The sequence below is a fragment of the Phocoena phocoena genome, chromosome 21 (assembly GCF_963924675.1).
Source record: "Phocoena phocoena chromosome 21, mPhoPho1.1, whole genome shotgun sequence".
Taxonomy (NCBI): domain Eukaryota; kingdom Metazoa; phylum Chordata; class Mammalia; order Artiodactyla; family Phocoenidae; genus Phocoena; species Phocoena phocoena.
The window spans coordinates 18633405-18657258 of NC_089239.1; the positions used below are offsets into that span (position 1 = coordinate 18633405).

The following is a 23854-nucleotide window of genomic DNA, read 5'->3' on the forward strand; positions in this document are numbered from 1 at the left end:
TGATGGAGTCCCATCTCTAAATCGGTCTTTTTCCCCCTAACTTCCTTTTTCTTCCTTCCTTCCATCTTCCCTTTCTCCCTTATTTTACTTCCTTACTTCTTTCCTTCTGTCTTTGAGCTGCTATAACAAAAGTACCTTAAAATGGGTGGCTTATAACGAATAAGCATTTTTCATAGTTCTGAGAGCTGGGAAGTCCAAGATCACCAAACCAGCAGATTCATTGTGGCAGCTGATGAGGGCCTGCTTCCTGGTTCATAGGTGGCACCTTCCCACTGTGTCCTCACATGGTGGAAGGGGGCAAGGGAGCTCTCTCAGACCCCTTTTGTAAGAGCACTAATCGCATCCATGAAGGCTCTGCCCTCATGACCTAATCACCTCCCAAAGGCCCCACCTCCTCCTAATACCATCACCTTGGGGGTTAGGATTCCAGTATATGAACTTTTCACACTATGGCTCCCTCCTTCCTCCCTCTCTTGCTCTTTTCCTTCCTTCCTCCCTCCTTTTTCTATGCTCAGAACATACATTTTTTCCTGTAGAGATCCGTGTCAATATAGTTTGTCAAACCAGTTTTATCCCTTCATATGTTGTAAGTATGAATAATGTCATCACAGTCTGTGTGGGTGGGGTAGGGATGAGGGTGACCAGGGTTTGGAAGTAGGGGAGAGGCCTGGCTTCACCAAGCGAGTCACTCCTGTTACCCTCCTAATAATAGTATAGTGAGCCTTATTTTCTAGTTAGATTGGTTTAGCAGTCCTTTTTTTGACTATATACTGCCTTTCTACGTTACAGTTTAAAAATATATCCACATTCAAAATATTTAGATAACTTCGCAGAGTATTTAACCTAGTTACCATTTATTGAGGTTCTGCTATATCTGTGTAAAAGAAAATGAACTGTGTTAGTGCTACACTCAGTTAATTTTACTTGGTTACAGCTTATTTAGTTACTAAAGGGGGTGACGAGTAGATTCTCTGCCACATTGCTACATTTACACGTATGGTAATAAATACATCTATGTTATATAAGTGATTCCTGCTTAATAATACTTTATTATTAACATTTTATTAAGTTTATTAAAATATGGGCAGTAGGCAGTGTTTTCTAGTTCATAATAATGAATTAAAACACAGATCTTTGAGAGAATTCCCAGATGCTTATAATTTTATTAGTGGCACTGGTCTTTTGAAAACTAACACGCACACACAAATAAGAATCCTCTCACCATCAACCACTCACTCCTAAATTCACCGTGCAGCATCTTCTTCTCACAGTAACCCAAGGAAGACCAAGCCTGAGAATCTGTGAAATCTTCCCTGGTAGATCCTGAGAGAAAGCACCTTTAATTATTTTTGTTTATAGAGACCCAAGTTAAGCCTGTAGTTCTACATTTCATGTAAAGATTAGACTACACTTCTTAATTCTGATATCGCCTGCTTTAGACTAGCCTGTACCAAGATAGAAGCTAGTGCTCTGTCCTTGGAATAGATCAGAAAGTACCTGATCTATTTACAATAGACACCAAATCCCTGATCAGCTTTGAGTGGTTTGCCTTAAACTTGCAATTTTTTTGTGACAAGTTTTCGATTAACTTAAATTTACTCTCTCTAAAGTATGGATATGGTCATTTTGATTCTTTGATGCACTAACATAATATATGCTAACCAACAATGATTCATTTTTAAATTAAGCTGAATTTTTATAGGTTGCTATAAGACTACCAAAATCTTCTCCAAATGAATCTACTTCACACAAGGTGTGAATAAAATTTTTATTTCACCCTTTCTTAGAAGTTATGTATGTTTCATTAGAAGGGCATGGGGCAGGGGTGAAGAATGTGATTCTTATTGACAAAGCCACATTGTACTTAGAAGCAGTGGTTATATACCATTACACCTTTGAAAATGCCCTGGGTTTACCAGTGATGTCATATGATACTGCTGTGTGCAGCAGGAAGCAAAAAAGGTAAGCTAATGTGTCTTCTTTTCAAGGTTGGCTAGAAGAGATTTAAACTGTATAAATTATCATTGTTTCTGACTGTTCTTTAGATTTCAGTTGTGCTTCTTAAAACTTCTACAGGTACTTAAAACAGATGCTGAGGAACTTGTCTCCAGAAGCTATTGGGATACACTGAGACGTAATACAAGCCAAGCACTCTTTTCAGACCTCGCAGAGGTATAATTAAACCTCAACCAGGTCCTTGTACTATTTGCCATTTTGTTAATCTAGTCCTCATTTCATTTTCGAGTCATAGCGATGAAACCAAAAATATATTTTATACTTTCTCTTTTTCTCCAGTAAAGCAGTAATTCCTATATATAAATTGGTATATTTGAATATGTCGACTGTGCTGGCAGGGGCAGCAAGGTCACCTGTAATAGCCCATGGTAAATCCACTCGCTTCTTGTAGAAAACACGACTTTCCAACTTAATTAAAAGGAAATACTGTTCTTTTTCACTTAAAGGTCACTTTCAGGAAATTTGAAAATACTATTTCATAGTTTCACTGAATCTTTTAACCTTATAATTGGCAATGTTACATGAAGTGCTGTAACTTCTAACTTGGTAAAAGATAGATAATGCTTTAGAGTTATGGTAGATTTAAAATCAAATTTCCTAACATTAATAGCGAGTGGCTTACCAAGGGTGGGCATGGGGGAGGTGTGCTAACAGCTGGCAGTCAGGGAAGGGAGGACATTTTACCTTGGCATTGGTTAGGATTGCCAGTGTGTGGAAAATTAAAAGTAGACTGACCATTATATCATGCACTATTGTTTTCGAATTCCATAGAGACACATACCTTTTCGCTGCACTCAGGTGGACTGTTCCCACCACCCCACTCTCATTATGGCACTGTTAATAGGAATTTGTCACTTTAAAAGATGGGCTATGTCTTGTAGATTAAATACTTTCCTATGTTCCCTATTAAGAATTTTTAAGAACTTTATTAGAGATGGCTGTCTGGCTTACCACAAAGGACTTTTCAGTAAATACCAAGAGATGTATTTTTTCATTATCTTTTTCTCTTGAAAGTTGGCTTCTCGTTTCTTTTTCTAAAGTTTGACTTTTCAAAGTTATACTTAAAAATATCTAGAGAAGTAAACTGGAATGAATTCTGTTACCCACATAGACAGTGTTACTCAGTGGACACCTCTAGAGCAGGGCAAACACTTGTAAATGTTAATTTTGTCACTTGTGCACAATTTTAAAGTCCTAAAACAAATAAATAAAGCATTCTGCCCTACATATAGTCTGTCTGTGATATGTAAATATGATGTAATTATGACCCGCAATTATTAATCTTTAAAAATTACCTTTTAAATTTTAGCTATTGTTAGGCATAAAGTGCTAGTAGATAGTCCATTTACACATATTTTAGAAGTGCTTAATTCTGTAATCATTTATGTAGGCATATAGTAGTCAGTGCCTAAAAGTAAGAGCAATGGGGGACACTAGTCCTTAGAGTCCCTACAAGCCTGCTGTGCCCAGCTTCAAATTAGCAGTCGTGTCCTGCTGTCTCTTCCCACCATAGGCTGTCCACCTCTCAGCCTCCAACTGATCTTCAATCCCATTCAACTCTGCTAGAAATTGTCACAGTTAGGCACAACCTGCTTATTATATGTCAAATTTAATTTAAATCTTGGTAATATCACAAGACCAGTCAGCTCTTACATATACTCAAAGATCTTATATAAGGTTTGCGTAAGATCTTTTGAAGATGTTTATTGCTCCATCTGATGTGTGCTGGAGCTGGCTTTTACAGCTTCCCAGAGCTAGTTCTGCACATCTCTTCCCAACTCAGCATTCCATGATATTCCGTTGGTACCTTCAGATTGACCATGATAGGCATGTTACTACCGTAGACATTGGCAAACACTACAAATCAGGCTTTTTTATTTTCCTAGAGAGCCAGTTCACTAGCACACCATTAACTGTAATCAATCCACACTATAATCATAAGCTGCTAAATCAATTAGTGAATTGACTCAAACATCGTGAAAATAAATTTGATGGAGAGAAGTGCAAAGAAAAAGAAGAAAACAAAACATATTGTGTTTCCAAGTAAAATAATTATTGGGGGATCATCTCTGTTACTGCCCTCCCACATTAGAGAAGATAATTGAGAATTAGCTGTAGTTAAATTACAACTCATTATAATTCCTTATAGGTTACTACTGATGCCAGTGAAACATTGAATTGTTTATACTGTCAGTACTTCAGGATTTGAATTCGTTCAGAAAGGAAGCTTAGAAATCTATTTGTATTTCTTTGTTTCTCTTATATTTAAAATGTAAATATTGAGATAAAGCAGTTCTCTTTACATAATGTAGGTAAATTTGAGATTAGCCTCTCATATTCTTATTGCAAAGCTATTTCTAACCATAAATTTTTTTTCAGTGATAGTAAAACCATGTTATAATGAAAATTTGAATACCACAGCTGCTACCACTTTCTAACCAAAATAATAGATAATAAATTCATAGTACAATATGTCTATCATGCAGCTATTGAATACAGTCTGAGTACCAGAATTACAAAAACTGTTTTCAGCTTTACAGATGCAATTTAAATTTTTTTCTTATCTGCTTTAAACTTTACTAACCCTTAATAAGTTCCAGTAGGTTATTTAAAACCTTCCTAACAAATCAAGAGTTTGACGATTTCCTCCAGCCCATGAGTAGAGCTTGATAAGATTATTATCATATAGTAATCCATAAAAATATATTGAAAGAATTTCTTAAAACTCTTTAATAGCTTGATATATTTTTGTTTTATGCAAGTTTTTTAATTTTTTTATTCCATTTTTGGTGAAATCATTTAAAATAATTTTTAATCAAAACGAAGTTAGATAATGGCCTCGCATGGGGTTCTTTTGTGGCTTTTTCTCGCTTTGTTAATGAAAACACCTGAATTCATTTTATTTTAACAATGAGCACAAGAATCAAAGGGATAAAGTCTCTATTTTTGTCTCAACTCTCCTGTGATTTAAGTTATATAGCACTGTTAGGATACCAAAGACACTGGTATAGTTTTCAATGACTCCCAACAGTACTCTGTTTCACTGAATGGGGGGAAAAGGTTTTCACCATTTCCATTTTCTTAATTTTTCTCTCTAATGTCAAACTGTTGTTTATGCCTCTGTGAGTCTGGATTATCTGGATAAGAGCAACCTAAGTCTAATAAGATTTCGATGATGAAAGACTGTAAATGAAGATTTGCTCTGCTCAATGGGCATGAGGAAAACTGGCTGAATGAGGTCATTATTTAAAACCTGTGTAAAGCAAAGACACCTCATTTCAGTGTATTATGTCTCGAGGTAAGGAATATGACAACACTAGAGGAAAACATTCCATAATTATGTTATCAGGGTTCTCTAACTTTTGGTGTTCCTGTATCCTCTCATTTTAAGGCATTTTTTTAGATCTATATAACATATGTATAGTTTCAATAACACAAAAGAAGTAAGAGTATACCATGTAAAAATATTTTTTTGCATTAAGCTCCAACATTATTTTCTGTCTTGTCCTTTTTCAACTTCTTGGAATATACTGGTTTGTCAGAAATAAATAATAATAGCTAACACTTATTGAACATTTACAATATGCCAGTTATAGTGCTGACTAACGTGAGTTATCTAATCCTCACAACAACCCTTTAGGGTAAGTACCGTCGTTGTTCCTGAGGATAATTATATCCTCGGTGAGATTAACTTCCCCAAGGTCACCTAACTAACGAGGGAAAAAGTCAGAATTCAAACCAGAAATCTCCCTCTTGAGTTCATCATCCTATTTGCTCACCACGCTACTGCTTATTTGTGAAGCAGCAACTTGTTCTAAAACCTTATCCCTGCTCCTCTTCTTGGTCACTTTGCCCCTCTTCCACATTCCATCGCTCTAGCTTCCAGATGGATACCCCAGTTCTTCATGCTGACCTCTGATTGGCTCGAGCCTCCACTATTATGGTCCCTTTAGGCATGCCTTCTCAAATATTTCCTCTCCCTACTACAAATTAAGCTGTTCCTTGGATAATAAACTGATTAGATTTGATTATACATGATCACAAAAGAATGTCTATAATTAACAAGCTACCTTCTCCCCCCACAAAGGTCTTAATGCTTTTGTCCAAAGCATCTTATGACTACCAATAAGAACATGTATATATTGGTTATATTATAGGGAACTTCTCAGTTATTCCAGCTCCTGAGAATACTTGGAACTTGTCAGCAAACTCAAATAAGAAGTAGTAGAGATCGTCCAAACCAATTATTAGGAGGTTACATTCTAGAAATTATTTAGAAAAATCCAAACTAAATTACAAATACAGACTACATAGGTGATTACTAAAGAATCTCAACAATTTTAGTTAATTTAAAGTAGAAGATACCCTACATGTTTTAAAGAGTCTTTAAGAGAGACGTGAGTAATCCATGTAGCAGAAAGATCACTTTAGAAAAATAGTTTCATGGATTAAAAGAGGGCATGTTGGAGGGGGAAAAGCCTATCAGAAGATGTAGTCTTCTATAACTCCATTCTAGTCGTTACAAGAGAAGAAGAATATTTGGTCTAGGGAGAAGGGAAATAAAGACCCAACAAATGTTATGAAGGATAAAAATGGCTATCTTCATGAAAGATTGGGAAGGGAGCTCTCAGGAATCAAAAGATTGCCAAATTTAGTGTTTGGAAGATGGGTAAGATGAGACTATCAGGGAACATGGAAGACGACTGATGCTTTGAAGAGAAGTATATATTTTCTATTATGTTTTCTATGGAGTGGTATCATGATTCTGGTCAAGAAGTAATAGTTTCAAATATGTACCTTTAGATGGACATTTGCAGCTATTTTTTAAATATAGAAAATGATATTATTTAACCTCTTACTTTTTCTTACATTTCCCAGGATAATACATGGGGAGAGGTTATAATCACTTGAATTTTATTATTTTTGTAACTGAGTTTATAAGATAGGTATGAGTTAATGGCCAAGTGAAGAAGGAAGGAAAGACAAAGAAGGAAGGAAAGGGAATGGGATGGGAAGGAGGGAAGCAAAAGGAAACCTATAAAGCTACATTAAAAAGGGAAGATTTTCTCAGGCCATTAAACTTTATAAGGACTATAATTAAGTTATTTTAAGAATACATTTGTTGGAACTTGTATATCAAGTTGAATGGGGAAGGGAAAATCCTCTGGAATTAATTTCTTATCCATTCAAAAAATAATGTAAGACTTTTCTTTGGAAAAAATTGTAGATGATATAAATTCCAAGGTAATATTACTGTAGTTTCTATTTCAAAATACAGTATCTTCTATTTAAAGTATCATGGATAAAAATACAATAGGGAAGAATCATGGTTCAAGGAAACTATTTTACGAAGCTTGAGGCCATTCTTTTGTCAGCCCTATCTGTTCAATAATCTGAGGAATTTACCTCTTTTGGACATCCTAAATGAATGAATTTTTCAGGTTGATCAGGAAAATCCAAAGTAAATTACTTAAATAAAAATAAAATATTTGATGATTACTAAAGGCTTTTAACTATTTTAGATCATTTAAACTATAGATACCCTATGTGCACAATTTGAGGTTGAAGACTTCTTAATATAATCATAACTAAGTTTTTTGAAGATAAACATCAATTTCGGGCTTCCCTGGTGGCGCAGTGGTTGAGAGTCCGCCTGCCGATGCAGGGGACACGGGTTCGTGCCCCGGTCTGGGAAGATCCCACATGCCGCGGAGCGGCTGGGCCCGTGAGCCATGGCCGCTGAGCCTGCGCGTCCGGAGCCTGTCCTCCGCAACGGGAGAGGCCACAACAGTGAGAGGCCCGCGTAACGCATAAAAAAAAAAAAAAAAAAAAAAAAAAAAAAAAAAAAACATCAATTTCATCTGTATTTCTATTTTCGAATTTTGAACTTCTTTTTAACTGTAATGGCATGTATTAATACATCCTTCTGCTTTTCATTCTAATGTTAATGTGTGTGTGTTCTTTGGGGGATATTGGGTATCTGTATTCTGTTTTGTTTTATTGCAGCTAACCTTTAAATTGTGATTTTTTTTAAAGCGTGCTGATGACATTACAAACTTAGTAACAGATACTACACTTCTTGTACACTTTTTTGGAAAGAAAGGAAAAGCTGAGCTCAACTTTGAAGATTTTTATAGGTGAGCTTAATTTTTATATTTGTATTGAAAAATGTTAACATGCTAAAGTCAGGAAGGTCTTTAGGAATCATTTAGTGCAGTGACACTCACCTCTTTGCTGCTTTCATCTTAACTAAAGATACTCTAGAACAAATATCCACTCCCGTCAGTGCTTGTGTACCAGTAGTTCTATTGATAAATGTAACAGGAAGTCACTGAATGATGAAAAATATCCAGATATCTGGATTGATTATTTCCTATATATTCAGAAGAAAGAATATTACCAATTCCTCAGTCTCGATAAGCTGCAGTAATAATAATAATAGGCATGTATAGTGTTTGCTGCAGTAAACACGAGGCCGGGCACATTAACTCCTTTAAGTCTCATCGCTACCCTGCAAGATATTCTTGTTATGTCCATTTTACAGATGAAGAAGCCAAAGTCCTGAGAGGCTAAGTACCATCTGTTACCATCACTCTTCATTTATCTTATTCATTGTTTATGTATTTTTGTCATAGATTCATGGATAACCTCCAAACAGAAGTTCTAGAAATAGAATTCCTTTCCTACTCTAATGGGATGAATACTATCAGTGAAGAAGATTTTGCTCATATTCTTTTACGATACACAAATGTGGAAAATACATCAGTATTTTTGGAAAATGTGCGTTATAGTATACCTGAAGAAAAGGTATCTAATCCCCATTTTTATTTTGTTACATATGTTATTATCTTGTAATTATATAGGTTTGTAAAATATATTGTCCTTCTGTTAGTTCTTTTGCTCCTCTGTGGATTAATAGATTCTTTGGATATATTCCATCCTTCTCCTCTGTGTCTTAAGCGCTCTGGCTAAACTTTAAAATGGTTTAACTTAAAATTCTGGGTTGGGACTTCCCTGGTGGCACAGTGGTTAAGAATCCGCCTGCCAATGCAGGGGACATGGGTTCAAGCCCTGGTCTGGGAGGATTCCACATGCTGCGTAGCAACTGAGCCCATGCGCCACAACTACTGAGCCTGTGCTCTAGAGCCCATGAGCCACAACTACTGAAGCCTGCGTGCCTAGAGCCCGTGCTCCACAACAAGAGAAACCACCGCAGTGAGAAGCCCCCGCGCACTGCAACGAAGAGTAGCCCCCACTCACCACAACTAGAGAAAGCCCATGCACAGCAACAAAGACCCAACACAGCCAAAAATAAATAAATAATAAATTTTTTTAAAAATTAAAAAAATAATATAATTCTGGGTAGATATCCATATTTTTCTTAGACATGCTGAAAACCTTTAAGGTTATTAGCAGTTGTTTTATTCACATTATGGATATCACTTTTCAAGGGAATTCTGCTGAGCTATAAGCTTTGACTACTATGTAAACATCACCTCATATAAAACAGTTTATATTGACATCATTTCAGTCACACTTTATTCATTTCTATAATACCCTTAATAAAAGGTCATTAGAAGACGGCTATTGACGAGTGAGTGATCTTATCGGTAGTTGAACTGAGGTTTTTCAAAGAATTTGGATGGCATGAATGGTTAAGAACCTGGGACAACTGATTGTCTATTTGTTTAGTAGCAAATGTTTTGTCAGCAATTCTGAGCAGTTGCATTATCTAGTGGTATTTGAGTGCATCACTGCAACCAAATAGAACTGGTGTTACAAGTACCCCTTCAAGCATGGGATGTTTTGGATATATTGCCTTCTATTTGTGTTTGTAGAAGGATCAAGTTAATCTATCCAAGAAAAACTTGCAAACAGTTTGACTTTGTTTAAAGTGGATACACTGTGACGGTGCTAACAATTCTGCAGGTCCCCTACGGAATGAGGAAAAAAGGACTTGATGCATTTGACTATTAGTTTATGTAATCACTTAGGGGTCTTTTATCTGTTTTACATGTTGAAGTAAATTTTTTCCAATTCATAGACACTTCCCTAAAAATAAATATCAGAAATTGTACTATTTTGTCAAGCTATGAGTGTATTATTTAGGGCCTTGAAGAATATGCTTTTTTTTCTTTTATCCACTGGAGACTTATAAAAATCTGAAATTCAAAAAAGTCAATTCCAGGGTGAAGTGTTTAGGGAACTCTTTGTACTGTTTTTGCACCGATGTTTTACATTTAAAATTATTTCAAAATAAAAAGTTTGGGGGAGGGGAATTCCCTGCCAGGCCAGTGGTTAGGACTATGTGCTTTCACTGCCATGGCCCGAGTTCGATCCCTGGTCAGGAAACTAAGATCATGCAAGCCGTGTGGCACAGCCAAAAAATAAAAAATTTTCTTTTAAGTTAAATTCAGCTTCTCAAAACTTCTAATTGATAGAGGTATCTTAAATGTAACAAATTATTACAGTAAGAAGAGGAAAATATAGCAAGTGAACCAGCATTGATTCTCACTGATTTTTTTTTTTTTTGCATTATCTCATCAATCATTAGAACAACCTTCCAGATACTGATAAATTTCTTTTAGAAAAGAGGAAGCTAAGGCTCTCAGGTACTTAAAATAGTTGCCCAAGGATTCAAACCCAAGACGCTAAGCCAGTGATATTCCTAACACACCCTACTTCTGTATTTACCATCTTTTCACCTGCCATCCTCTTCTCTCAAAAGAATAACAAGTAGTAGTACTTGAATAGCACTTTACATTTCTAAAATACTTTCATTTCCATTCATTTATCTAGCAGATATTAAACATCTGCTGTTTACTAGGCCTTATTGTAGCCACCGTGGATAAAGTGACAAGCAAAATCCTTCTCTCATGGAAACACATCTTAGTGGAGAGATACAATAAACAAGTAAAGGAAAAATAGTAAATGATATCTTTTCAGATAATGATAAATATTATGAAGAGGACTAGAAAAGAAGATAGACAATCAAGGTAGCTTTTGAGGAAAGGCTGTGAGGAATGACCTGTGCCAAGATCTGGATGAAGAACCTTCCAGGCAGAGGAAACAGCAAATACTAAGGGCCTGGGGACAGAAAAAGCTTCCTTTATCTGAGAAATTGCCAAAACGGTAAAGTCGGTGAAGGGGAAATAGTAGGAGATCGAGGAGAGATAGATTAGGGGTCAGGTCTCAGAGGACCGTGTAGGCCAAAATAAGAAGTTTAGATTTTATTCTAATAGTGATTCTAAGAGTGATGGTAAGCTACTATAGTATTTAAACTTTAAAGCAGTGGTAAGTAAACTACCTACTTCCTATTTTTGTAAATAAAGTTTTATTGGAACATAGCCACGCTCATTCTTTAATGGATTGTCTCTGGCTCCTTTTGAGCTATAACAGTACAGTTGAGTAGTTGCAACATGCACCATATAACCTGCAAAAATAAAAATATTTATTCTCTGACCCTTTATAGAAAACGTTTGCCAATCTTGTTTTAGAACATAGGTGTCATGTTTGTTCATTCAACAAGTATTCGTTCAGTGAGTATTTGCTGTCTACTATGACACTCAAATCTGATCTAACTCATGAGCCAGATATGACCTGATTCACGTCTCAAAAGATCATCGTGGCTGGTGTATACAGAATAGACTTCAGTTGGCCCAGGTTTGAAAGAAGGTGGCAAGTTAGAATGTTGTTATAATAGGAGTATAGCTAAGAGATGAGCATGGTTTGGACCAGGGTGAAACTAGGGAAGAGTGGTCAGATATTGGATCATTTGAAAAGTAGAGCTGATAGAACATGTTGCTGGATTAGACTGCAATATGATGGAACAAGAATCATGAAGAACTCCTAGGTTTTGGCCTGAACCACATGGTGAAACAGTGCCCTTTATTGAGCTAAGCAAGACTATAAGCTTGGGATTAGGAAAGAATCAATGGTTTTATTTTGGACAAGTTAAATTTGAGATTCCTATGAGGTATCCACTTGAAGAAATTCTGCAGGCAGTTGGATGTGTGACTCTAGCATTCAGGGGTGCAATCAGGACTACTTTTGGTGTATAGACTTCCAAATGGTGTCTCCAGTTTAAACTGCTCCCCTGAATTTCAGTCTTTTACTTCATACCGCCTACTCAGCATCTCCAGTAGTATCCAATAGACATCTCAGGCTTAATAGTTGCAAAACTAAACTCCTGAGCATCCCCCCAAAATCTTGCTCCACGCACCATCTTCCCTGCTTGAATTAATGGAAACTCCATTCTTCCTAGTCGTTCTAGCCAAAATTTTTGGACCTCTCCGTCTCATTCTACATACAATCCATCACAGATCCTCCTGACACTGCTTCTGTCAGCATTTGATCACTCCTTGCCACCTGCATTGCTACCACCCAGGTCAGTTGCCTCCTAAGTCACCTCTCTGCCTCCAGCTTTGCCTCCCTGCCATCCGCTCCCCATTCAGCATTTAAGGAAGCGCTTTATACCATGATTCAGATCTTATCATAGTAACTCCCCATTTTTCTCCTTACAGTGGCCTCCAAGGCCTACACAGTCTGCTCCCTCATTACCTCAGACCTCACTTCCTGCCATTCTCCCCTGTCCTCGCTCTGCTCCAGCCACACTGGCTACTTTACTGTTTCTCAAATACCAGGCAGTCTGCTGTCTCAGGGGTTTTGTGTGTGTTCTTTTCTCTGCCCAGAATGCTCTTCTCTTAGATATGCTGTGTATATCGCTCACTATGTTATTTCTCAATGAGGCCTACCCTTCCAATCTAATATATGAAGACTCACCTATTATATAAATAATATATAACTTACTATGTAAGTAATAATCTAGTAGATAAATTATAACCCTTTCCCTTGGCATTCCCTATTCCTTCTTCCCTTAATCTGTTTTTATTTCCATAGCGTTATCATCTTCTAACATACCATATAATTTACTTTTTATTTTTCATTGTTTATCTGGATAAATAATAGTATTGATATTTACTTATTTTTGTTATTTGTTGTCTGTTTCCCCTAACTAGAACATAAACTCCGGAAAGGCTAGTGTTTTTATCTTTTTTATTCACTCATATATCCGCAGCACCTAGAGCCCCTGTCAAATGAATTGATAGATAATATTTAAAGATGTGGAACTTAAAGCTTTTCTGTTTTTGTGAATTTTATCTACATATATATTCACTCATATGAAATGGTAGATATATACAAAGTTATTTATTATAGCATTGTAGCAAAAGATTGGAAACTACCTGCCTCTTTCAGTAACATACTGGTTAAATACCAGAAACTACCTCTTGCAGTAAGTTACTGGTTAAATAAATTATGATGTAACTATAAAATGGGAAAAGGTGCAGCTGGAAAAAGACTAAGAAAGGTCTTTATGTACTAATATAGAATGATCTCCAAGATGCAGTAAATGAAAAAGAACACAACTTAGAGCATTGTATATAGTATACTACCATTTGTTTAAAAAGATGGCCTATGCTAATTCTAGAAGGACCCACAGAACTAAAAACATTGGTTCCTCCAAGGAAAGGAACTACATGGCTAGGTGACAAGGGTGGGAGAAAGGGAGATTTTGTGTTGTATATTCTTTTGTGCCTTTTGAATTTTGAACAGGTGAATATATTGCCATATAAGATAAATAACTTTAAAAAATGTTAAATACCATGGGACCAGGTGAACTTATCTAGGAGAGAATGTAGATAGAGACTGTAGAAGGGAAGGGAAGAGGGCTTCTCATCATAACCACGTAATGTAAATATTAACAAGAAAGTAATAAAAGTACCGTTATTAAGCTTTGAGGACACTGATGTTCAGAAAGGTTTAAGAGACTTACCTTATTAGATCATTCAGCCAGTAAATTTCAGAGTTTGAATTTTCTGCTTTTTTCACAATGGTACACTTCCCTCAATCTTTCAAAGTTGTTTATATATTTCTAAAAGTTATTATGTATTTGCTATTTAGATCAGTTACTGATCTAAATAGCACACTTAATTTATGATATGAGTATGAATTTTGTGTTAAGAATAAACATAGTTTATATTCCTGAGGTCCTCTTAAGCGCGTGTTTTCTAAATGGTCGTTTTAGTTTGGATGATAATTTGTCTTGATGATTTCTTTGGCTTTTTCAAGTTAAATCTTTTCCTCATTCTAGTCTTTTGATTTTTTCAAATTTTACCGAGGTAAACATCATGTAACATAAAATTAACCATTTTAAGCTGAACAATTCAGTGTCGTTTAGTATATACACATGTTGTACAACCACTATCTCTGTCGATTTCCAAAACATTTTCATTACACCAGAAGTAAACCCTGTACCTATTAAGTGTTTTCCCCCAGCCTCTGGTAACCATCAGTCTGCTTTTTCTCTCAGTGGATTTAACCGTTCTGGCTATTTCATATAAAAAGAATCAGGCAATATGTGACTTTTCATGCTTGGCTTCTTTCATAATGTTTTTGAGGTTCATCCACATTGTAGCATCTATCAGTACTTCATTCCTTGTTATGGCTGAATAACGTTCCATTGTAGGTATATACCACTATTTGTTTATCCAGTCATCTGTCCATAGCCATGTGAGCTTTTCCCACCCTTTGGGGATTGTGAATAATGCTGCTATGAATATGTGTGTACATGTATTTTTTTGTTTGAATACCAGTTTTCAGTTCTTTTGGGTATATACCTAGAGTGGAATTGCTATATATATAAATTATAGCCATCCTAGTGAGTATGAAGTGTTATCTATGTAATCACCTTTACCCTTACCTTAACCAGAACTCTTTATTTCTTTATATAGCTTTGAGTTGCTATCTAGTTTCTTGTCTTTTCAGCCTGAGGGACTTCCTTTAGCATTTCTTGTAGGACAGGTCTGCTAGTAATGAATTCCCTTAGCTTTTGTTTATCTGAAAATGTCTTAATTTCTTCATTTTTGAAGGATACTTTTGCCACATACAGAATTCTTGGTTGACAGGTTTTTTTCTTTCAGCACTTGAAGTATCCCACTTACTTCTTGCCTCTGTGAGTTCTGATGAGAAATCAGCTGCTAATCTTATTGGGGATCCCTTCTATGTGAAGAGCTGCTTCTCCTCTGCTGCTTTCAAGTATCTCTGGCTTTGGCTTTTGACACTTTGAATATGTGTCTTGGTGTGGGCGTTTTTTAGTTTATCCTACTTGGATTTCATTGAGCTTCTCAGATGTGTAGACTCCCGTCTTCCCTCAAATTTGGTGTTTTCACCCATTATTTCTTTAAATATTCTTTCGACTTCTTTCTCTCTTTTCCTTCTGGAAGTCCCGTAATGTATGTATGAACTTGATGGTGTCCCCAGGACCCTTAGGCTCTGTTCACTTTTCTTTTTTTTTTTTTTTCCCCTGCGGTACACGAGCCTCTCACTGTCGTGGCCTCTCCCATTGCGGAGCACAGGCTCCAGACGTGCAGGCTCAGCAGCCATGGCTCACGGGCCCAGCCGCTCCATGGCATATGGGATCTGCCCAGACCGAGGCACAAACCTGTGTCCCCTGCATCGGCAGGCGGACTCTCAACCACTGCGCCACCAGGGAAGCCCTGTTCACTTTTCTTCATTCTTGTTTCTTTCTGTGCCTCAGACTGAATAATTTCAATTGTCCTCTCTTTAATTTCATAGATTCTTTCTTCTGTCTGCCCAAATCTATTGTTGAACTTCTCTAGTCAGCTTTTCATTTCAGCTATTGTACTTTTAAGCTCCAGAATTTTTATTTGGTTCCTTTTACACTTTCTGTCTCTTTATTGATATTCTCATTTTGTTCATACATGGTTTTCCTGATTCCCTTTAGTTCTTTGTCCATGGTTTCCTTTAGCTCTTTAAGCATATTTACAACAATTAATTTAAAATCGTTTTTTCTTTGGTCCAATGTTTTGGCTTCTTTAGGGATGGCTTCTGTTGATTCTTTTTTTTTCTTCCTGTGAATGGGCCATATTTTCCTGATTCTTTGTATGCACTGTCATTTTTTGCTAAAAACTAGCCATTTTGAATATTATATGGTAACTCTGGAAATCACATTCTCCCCTACAGTTGTCCATTTGCAAAATAGCTTGGATAAGTCACTAAACAAACAGAAAAGACTGTATTCCTTGTCATATGCAGTCACTTAAGACTCTGTTCCTTTATCTTAGGGGTTAGCCAGAGAACTGACAGAGATTTCCTTAAATGCCTGAAGCCAAGAAGAAAAAAATATAGTACTGTCCCAGTCTTTGCAGTTAAGCTGTGAGCTGGAGCACTCCTTCAGCACTACGCCAGGCTACCTAAGCCCCTTTATTTACCTTCACCTCCTGCTCTCACAGAGCTCACATATCTGCCAGAGGTGGTAACCTAGGGTCCCCTCAGGTCTGTTAAAGCATGTGTCAGTTCCTGGGCATGTCCAATTTCCCAAGTATATGCGATAGCGCTGTGAGCCCCTATTCTCCCAGTAACCATTCTCTTCAGCCTCCTCCTTCCCAGGCTTTTGGATTCTGTCTGCCACTTGTCTCCTCTGTCGTCCCTTGCCCCAGGCTGGCATAGAGTGTGTATGTCTTTAAATGTTGTAATAGATGTCACTGTCACCAGGAAAGCCATTCTAGTCCAAGGGGAAAAGGGTGAAACAAAAGTCAGCCTCTGTGCTGGTCCTTCAGGGAATCACCAGACAGGTCAAATCACATATCACGACAATTTGAGAACAAGGCACCCTTACTGAAAATCAGTTGACCATAGATATTTGGGTTTATTTCTGGACTCTCAGTATATATGTATTTTGATACTTTAAAGTCATCAGATATTATCATCACTTTATTTTTGTTACGATGTAAGCTACTTCTTTTTACTCCACTTCTAACGATTAGGACACACTCCATTCAAGTCCCAGTGGTTCATTACAGAAGTGATTCTGGGAATAAGAATGGGGAGGGAGAAAAAATGGCCATACCCCTGTCTCTCTGCCACTTCCCCAGACTGTCTGTCCCTCACTTCTGTTAAGAATGGATTGCTTTAAATAATCGCCATCAAAATGAATGCCCTGTTTTTCAATTTTCAATTCCATATTTACAAACACAAAGAGTTTAATCTGTACAAAACAATTACTGTATGGTTTTGAATTTGCCCTGTCTTTCCAAACATGAGATCCCCATTTTGAAAAATCCAAAGGTTCAGATGGAGAACATTGTATTCTGTCATTCTTTGATTTGCTTTTAATTTTAAGCTCCCTAAAAGTATTGACATTTTTGTTTACACTTTGTTTTAAAATATCCCATCCTCTTGTTTTTCACTTTTACCAGCATTAACCTGTCACCCTGACACAGAGATTGTTGCTGGGACAGCTGATCCAGCACAAACTGATACAGAACCAGAGCAGTGGCCAGTTTCCCTGGCAACAAGCTCTTCACATCAAGACAAACCCCTTCTGGCTCAGTCTCCCTAATTGAGTCAAACAGTCCTGTCAGGAAAACATGGCAGGGGGGATCAGATCACAAAGCAGAATCCAGAGTTGGAATGGCCATAAATGAATGTAAGGAAAGAGAAAAAGAAAAAGTGAAGAGAAATGACAGTGATGATTCTCCTTGAAAGTAAAGAGGGGTTATAATTGAAGTGGAACTAATGTGTATTAAAATTTGGTATTATTATTTCAATAACAAATTGATAATATTATTTTGATAATAAATCACTTAATCAGTAGCTGACTTATATGAAAATAAACTCTCTGGTTCTTTGCCCAGCTTTCCAGTGCCACCTCCTTAGCTTCCCTTCCCCTGCTACCCCAGTAGTAAGGTCAGAATTTGTGAAGCCTAAGCTCTCAGCCCTCTGCTTGTTCTCTGTTTACTTTGTCTCTCAATTTTGTTCATCTTGCTGAGGAGAACACATCAAGTAAATGCAGCCCTTTGTATCCAAATTCGTATTATCAGAGATACATTGTGCTTATTTCAAGTAACTTTCCTGTTTAATTGAAGTTATAGCAGTGGCAATAAACATTGTACTTATTTTAAGTCACTTTCCTGTTTAATTGAAGTTATAGCAGTGGCAATAATTTCAATTTACGTAAATGAAATTCCAGAGTCCTTTCCATGACCCTACCGGAAGCCCTGTGTTGGGCCTCCCAGAGCTCTGCTACAGTCATTGTACTTCCTCCTGTTGTTCTGGCAGCCTTATCATGGCAGGAACAAGTAAAAATACACGACTGTTGGCTTATTAGACATATTTATTTTGCATTGTCATTATAAAGACATTAATGACCTAATGCTGAAATATATTTAAGGAGAAATACATGTACAGGAGAAACTGGGGGTTTTTTTGTTGTTTTTTTTTGTGTGTTTTTTTTTGCGGTACATGGGCCTCTCACTGTTGTGGCCTCTCCCGTTGTGGAGCACAGGCTCCGGACGCGCAGGCCCAGCGGCCATGGCTCACGGGCCCAGCTGCTCTGCGGCATGTGGGATCTTCCCCGACCGGGGCACGAACCCGTGTCCCCTGCATCGGCAGGCGGACTCTCAACCACTGCGCCACCAGGGAAGCCCGAGAAACTGTTTTTAGAGGTTTTTTTTTTCTTCTTCTTTTTTCTTAATGATCATACTTACTTTTAAAGTTTAAGAAATTCAGGCCTGAAGTGAGAATTTCCAAAAATGGAAACTTTTAAATTTATGTTTATTGTAGCATTTTTCTTTAACTTTGTGCTGATATGAGAGTGTTTTAAAAATATTTTCACCTATCATTGCTAATAGTAGCAACATTACCCAGTGGAAAAAATTTGAGTGAATTTTACATTTCATTTGGAGAAAGAAGGTTTCAGAAGGTGCCCTGGAAATATATACTTACGAGATATATTGCTGATGCTCAATCTGCTTATTTCTAGGAAGCGTAGATATTTATTTAAATCAATTTGACAATGCTAAATATATTTACATATATTTTCCCAATATAGGGCATTACATTTGATGAATTCAGGTCATTTTTCCAGTTTTTGAACAACCTAGAAGACTTTGCAATAGCCTTGAATATGTATAATTTTGCAAGTCGCTCTATAGGGCAAGGTAAGTAACAAACTTTCAAAAACTAAAAGCAAATCATATTCCTACATTGCTTCTGGTGACTTTGACAACAAATTAACTAGATATATCATATTAGCCATCCATTTGCCTGAAAGTTTGGTGTATACTTCAACAGGAAATTTGTTTTCCCTAAGCTAAATTTAGGAAAATATGCTACTATTTTGTATTAAATTTATGATTGCCCCTCACTGCATATTATGGGAAAAGCTAATGATGTTTGTAAAGGTTTAAAGAGGAAGAAACCTCATGGCTGCTTGGTAACCTTGAGGGGATATGTGTCTCCCTATAGAAGAGCCAGCTGGCCATGCCGCAGACATCATCACAGGGTGATATTCATATTATTTGTTTGTATTACTGATTTTACCCACACTCTCTGCTGGCTCAGAAACCTGAATTTTGTCAACAGAGCCGCCTCTTAGCCATGGACTTACATTAGCCAAGTTTTAAGAACGATATATAAAAATGACAGTCAATTTTGCTTGATTTACAAAAAAATACAACTGCCATAGAATTCTGAATGCTGTAGTCCTCAGGACCAGCTCATTCTTTCCCTGTAGGTAGACTAACAAGTCAAGTCCTTTTCCCAGGATTCTGTGGCTATGACCCACCTTCCCTTCCCTCGTGGCCATGTTGTTTTTAAATATTCTTGCCATATGAGGACTTTCTGGTTATGTCTTTACGGTGACTTTACCCGTGTCTGCCATAATCTAATAAGTGCTAATCCCCCAGTTCAATCTCAGAGGACAGTCTCGTTATTTTATTACCAAGTTCTAGGGACAAGGAAAACCGGAGCCTCTAAGTGCTAATAATTCTCTTTTCCCAAAACACAGATAGTGAATCCCTCGCATAGCTTCATTCACTTACTCGTTGAGGAAAGGAAACCTAAAAACTGAAAAGTTTTCATATTTCACCCTTTGACTGTTCTAGATATTCAAATAAGGCATCTTCTTAACACATTTTAGTGTTTTAAAACCAAAACCTTTGGGAGCCCTGCCTTAACAGGCCAATGTTTTACTGCCACGGTAAACCTACTAATCAACTTCAAAAAGAGAAAAAGTCAGTATCTGCTTAGCTGGTTCAGAATGGAAAGTTGCTCTTTTACTTTGTGGAACTGAATGAAACGAAATGAAAAAAATCACTCTCGCAGGTGCTAGGAATAGATCTGTCTCTTTTATTTTTTTTTCTGTTGCCACTTCTAGCACATTAATTCAGGTTATCACCTTAAAAAGAGCTATTGCTGTAGCCACCGCAGTGGTATTCCTGCCATTATCCACTCTCCTCTCTGACGTTTCCTGGACAACTCACAGAATAATCTTCCTAAAACAGATTAACCCTGACACACCTGCTATGGAAAATTCTTCAGTTCCCCAATTGCCTGTTGAAGATCGTACAGGTTCCTCACCTCAAAGTCCCCGTGCAGAGCTTCCCCAGCTCCTGGGTGTCCAGGCTGCTCATTTTCTGAACATGCCTTGTGCTCCTGAGCCCTGCCCCACCTTTGTTCTTTCATGTCATCATCTGCCATTTCCTCTCATCTCTACAAGCTGAAATCCTTTATCCTTCAGGGCTGAACTCAGATGCAAAGCGGCAGCCTTCCCTAATCGCTGTCTTCTCTCTCCTTTCCCTACTCCACGCTACCCCACAAGTAACCACTCATTTCCAAATTCTCATAGCGCTTTGTTGCTGCTTTTTGTGTGGTCCTGTGTAATGATTATTTGGGCAGGTGTGTCATCTCCCATCTGAACTGTAAGTTTCTTGAGAACTTATTCACCTTAATAACCTCTAAAGTGTCTGTGGTTGATAGTAGGCCCTTTTAATTAAAACCACAAAAAATTTTATGTTCCCTAAAAAGATGGCATGATTAATGAAAAGTGCTGTGTTACATAAGATCATGACCCATGTTTAGAAAAAAAATCTTCTTTTATAACCTGGCTAGTAATTAACACATATTATAAAAATGTTAATGGTTTACTCCTTTTCTGTGTCATTTATCTAGATGAATTTAAACGTGCCGTCTATGTAGCCACTGGCCTCAGACTTTCACCACATTTAGTGAACACAGTCTTTAAGATTTTTGATGTTGACAAAGATGATCAATTAAGCTATAAAGAATTCATTGGAATTATGAAAGACAGACTCCATAGAGGATTCCGGGTAAACCTATAAATTTCAAGCCTATTGCTATCCTTTTTAAAAACTGAAAGAAAAAAATCCATCTAAGTTTCAGAAACACTTTAAGTTTTTAAGGATATAAACAGGAGATGTTATATTTGAAAAGGAAAAACATAAGGCCCTACCTATTTTCAAAAACAATTTGAAGAGATAAAAGGTGATGCTTTTTAAAATATAAAATCAGTGTGAAAAAAAAAAATCAGTGTGAATTTTAATAACTTATTTTCATATTCAATTAGTTTAATGTCTTCATCCCAGTTTGTGGGGGGGAAATGTTGCCAAATATTTTGATTCAGTCTGCACACTGGCTGTTTAAGACTTGCTAGTATACAAAGAAATATCACTATTTCTCATTTTATATGATGCAGATTTCCACTAGGCAACGTGAGGTTCTTAAGTCACTGCATATTCAGTACTTTTTATATGGAAAATGAGGTAAAAAATGTTTTTTTGTCTGTTGAACTGTTCTTTCCTTTTAACATCTTATACTGCAAAATAATTACAAGAAATTCAGTGATTTTTCTCAGAAATATGTTTTAAAGAATGAAATGTAACATAAATCAATAAATGTTTACACATTTAATGTATTTGGATGTGCCACAAATGGAAAGTAAATATATGATTAACAGCTAGAATATTCAGTCTTCCCTCTTTGGTAACAGTACCCCTGAGCATTATACATTTAAAAAGAAAAAAATATATATGTACAAAAAAATCAAGATTAATCTGAGACAATGTTTTTAAAGATTTTTAATGGATTCTTAAAATCCCAACTGTCTTGGTAAAGATACCGTGTACTTAACTGCCACCTAGTGGTTAGTTATTAACATTTGCGGTGATGGCACAAATGCCTAAAAGGGCATGCGTTGAAAATCATTTTTTTCCTCAAATATTTTAGAATAGCAAGATCAAACTAAAATACTGGGTTGGCCAAAAAGTTCGTTAAGGTTTTTTTGTAAGATGTTACGAAAGACACGAACAAACTTTTTGGCCACCCCAATATAAAACTATGCTATAAACCCCTGACACTGTATTTCTCTCTTAGATTTTATGTATTTTTATTTTTACCTTATTTATTGAATATCTGTGACCCCATAACATTTTATTTACCTTTGCACGCTTTTAATCCTCTGTTCCACAGGGTTATAAAACAGTTCAGAAGTATCCCACTTTCAAATCCTGTCTGAAGAAGGAACTTCATAGCAGATAAGTATGTTAGCACCTCTGTTTGTCTAAATGTGTTCAGTAACAGTAAAAGAAGGGTCATAATTTATTTTCCTCTTACAACATTTAGGTAATAGCTGAAAGAAATAGAATTATAATTTATTTTTAATGTTTAGGTCACTAATTCAAGTTAAGAATTAGTCTTTTAATGGTTTCATTTTACACCATACAATTCAGTTTAAGAATAGTTATTATAACAAAGCATTAGTTTGCCACTATTAAGTTGTGATCTAAAAATGAACTGGAAGAAATACTCATCTGACTGGAATTCTCATGAATGTTGTGACTGAAAATTTTTCTGCTTAACCTGCAGTTTTGTATCTGAGCAGATACAATATAATGAATCCAGATTGCATTTTTATAATCTAGGATTACTAGCATCTTAGGGATATTTGTAACTATTTTTTAGGATCATGATTCCAAACATTTGCTACAATAATAGCAACTAAATTTTTTTAGAGTTATTTTGGGTGCCTGGCACTATACCAGGTGTTCTTCTACATGTAGTATTTCATTTAATCCTTACAGATAGATATCCCATTTAACAGCAGAGAAAATAGAGACTTGGTGAGTCATTTACCCAAGATAACTTGCTAGTAAGATGCAAACCAGGATTTGAGCAATTTGAGCCTTATTCTGTGTGATGACAAAACCATCTTAGTTATTATTTACTACACCATCACCATGGAATGAAATAGTTGAGGAAGATACAGGAGATTTGTTCATTTGTATCAACCCAAATAAGTATCTCAGACTTGTTGCTGACCTCCAAAATGAGAGATCTGTTTTTCCTTTTTTCTTTTTGTTTTTCTTTTAAAAGTCAACTATAGCTATAAAATTTTGGTTGATTGTGGGTTCTGATTAGGTCTCTGCAGTGACACGTTCATTCATTTACATGCTTGCAAATACCTATTTTTTTGATATTTTTTCAAGATTAAAACATTTATATTTGTCTAGTGTGGCATTACCAAAGTGGTACATATACATAGGATGTCAATGTATATTAGTTAAAAGACCAAAAGCTGTTTAGAAATAAGTATGAGAAATATCATAATAGATATGGTTAAATAGGTTCCTTAGGACTTACAGATCTTAATATGCCACTATTGATTTGTCTCTCTAAAAGAAAACAGCAGTATTTGGTATTTTGCAAAGTAGCTTTGAAGCCTAATATTTTATGGAACCCATTTAGGGAATTGCTGGTCTAAAATGTTTAGTGGTAAGTAGGCTTATTTACTTATCTAAGGTGGTAACTGTTGTGATTGAGCTAACAGAAGAAGTCAGGTCTTCCTAATCTCTATTTTGAGGAACTTTATATTGCCTTTATTATAAGAAGTTAAGCTAAACATTTAAAAAAATAGGACTATACCATTTATATGTTCATATAGATAGTGTTTCCAACCAGC

The 23854-nt window shown here is 36.3% G+C and overlaps 1 protein-coding gene across 9 annotated transcripts in view; it reads left to right on the forward strand.

Annotated features, from left to right (window-relative positions):
* The window catches only part of MICU3 (mitochondrial calcium uptake family member 3), a 92204-nt gene extending 69770 nt beyond the window's left edge, over positions 1–22434 (forward strand). For 6 of the 9 annotated variants that reach the window (XM_065899892.1, XM_065899894.1, XM_065899893.1 and 3 more), the window contains 6 exons: positions 2077–2172; positions 8053–8153; positions 8652–8823; positions 18929–19037; positions 21049–21206; positions 22366–22434. In XM_065899892.1, the coding sequence (XP_065755964.1) occupies positions 2077–2172; positions 8053–8153; positions 8652–8823; positions 18929–19037; positions 21049–21206; positions 22366–22434 (705 nt within the window). The remainder of the gene's footprint in view (positions 1–2076; positions 2173–8052; positions 8154–8651; positions 8824–18928; positions 19038–21048; positions 21207–22365) is intronic. The other 3 variants (XM_065899896.1, XM_065899897.1, XM_065899900.1) reach the window with 2 other exon arrangements.
* The last annotated feature ends 1420 nt before the right edge of the window (positions 22435–23854 follow it).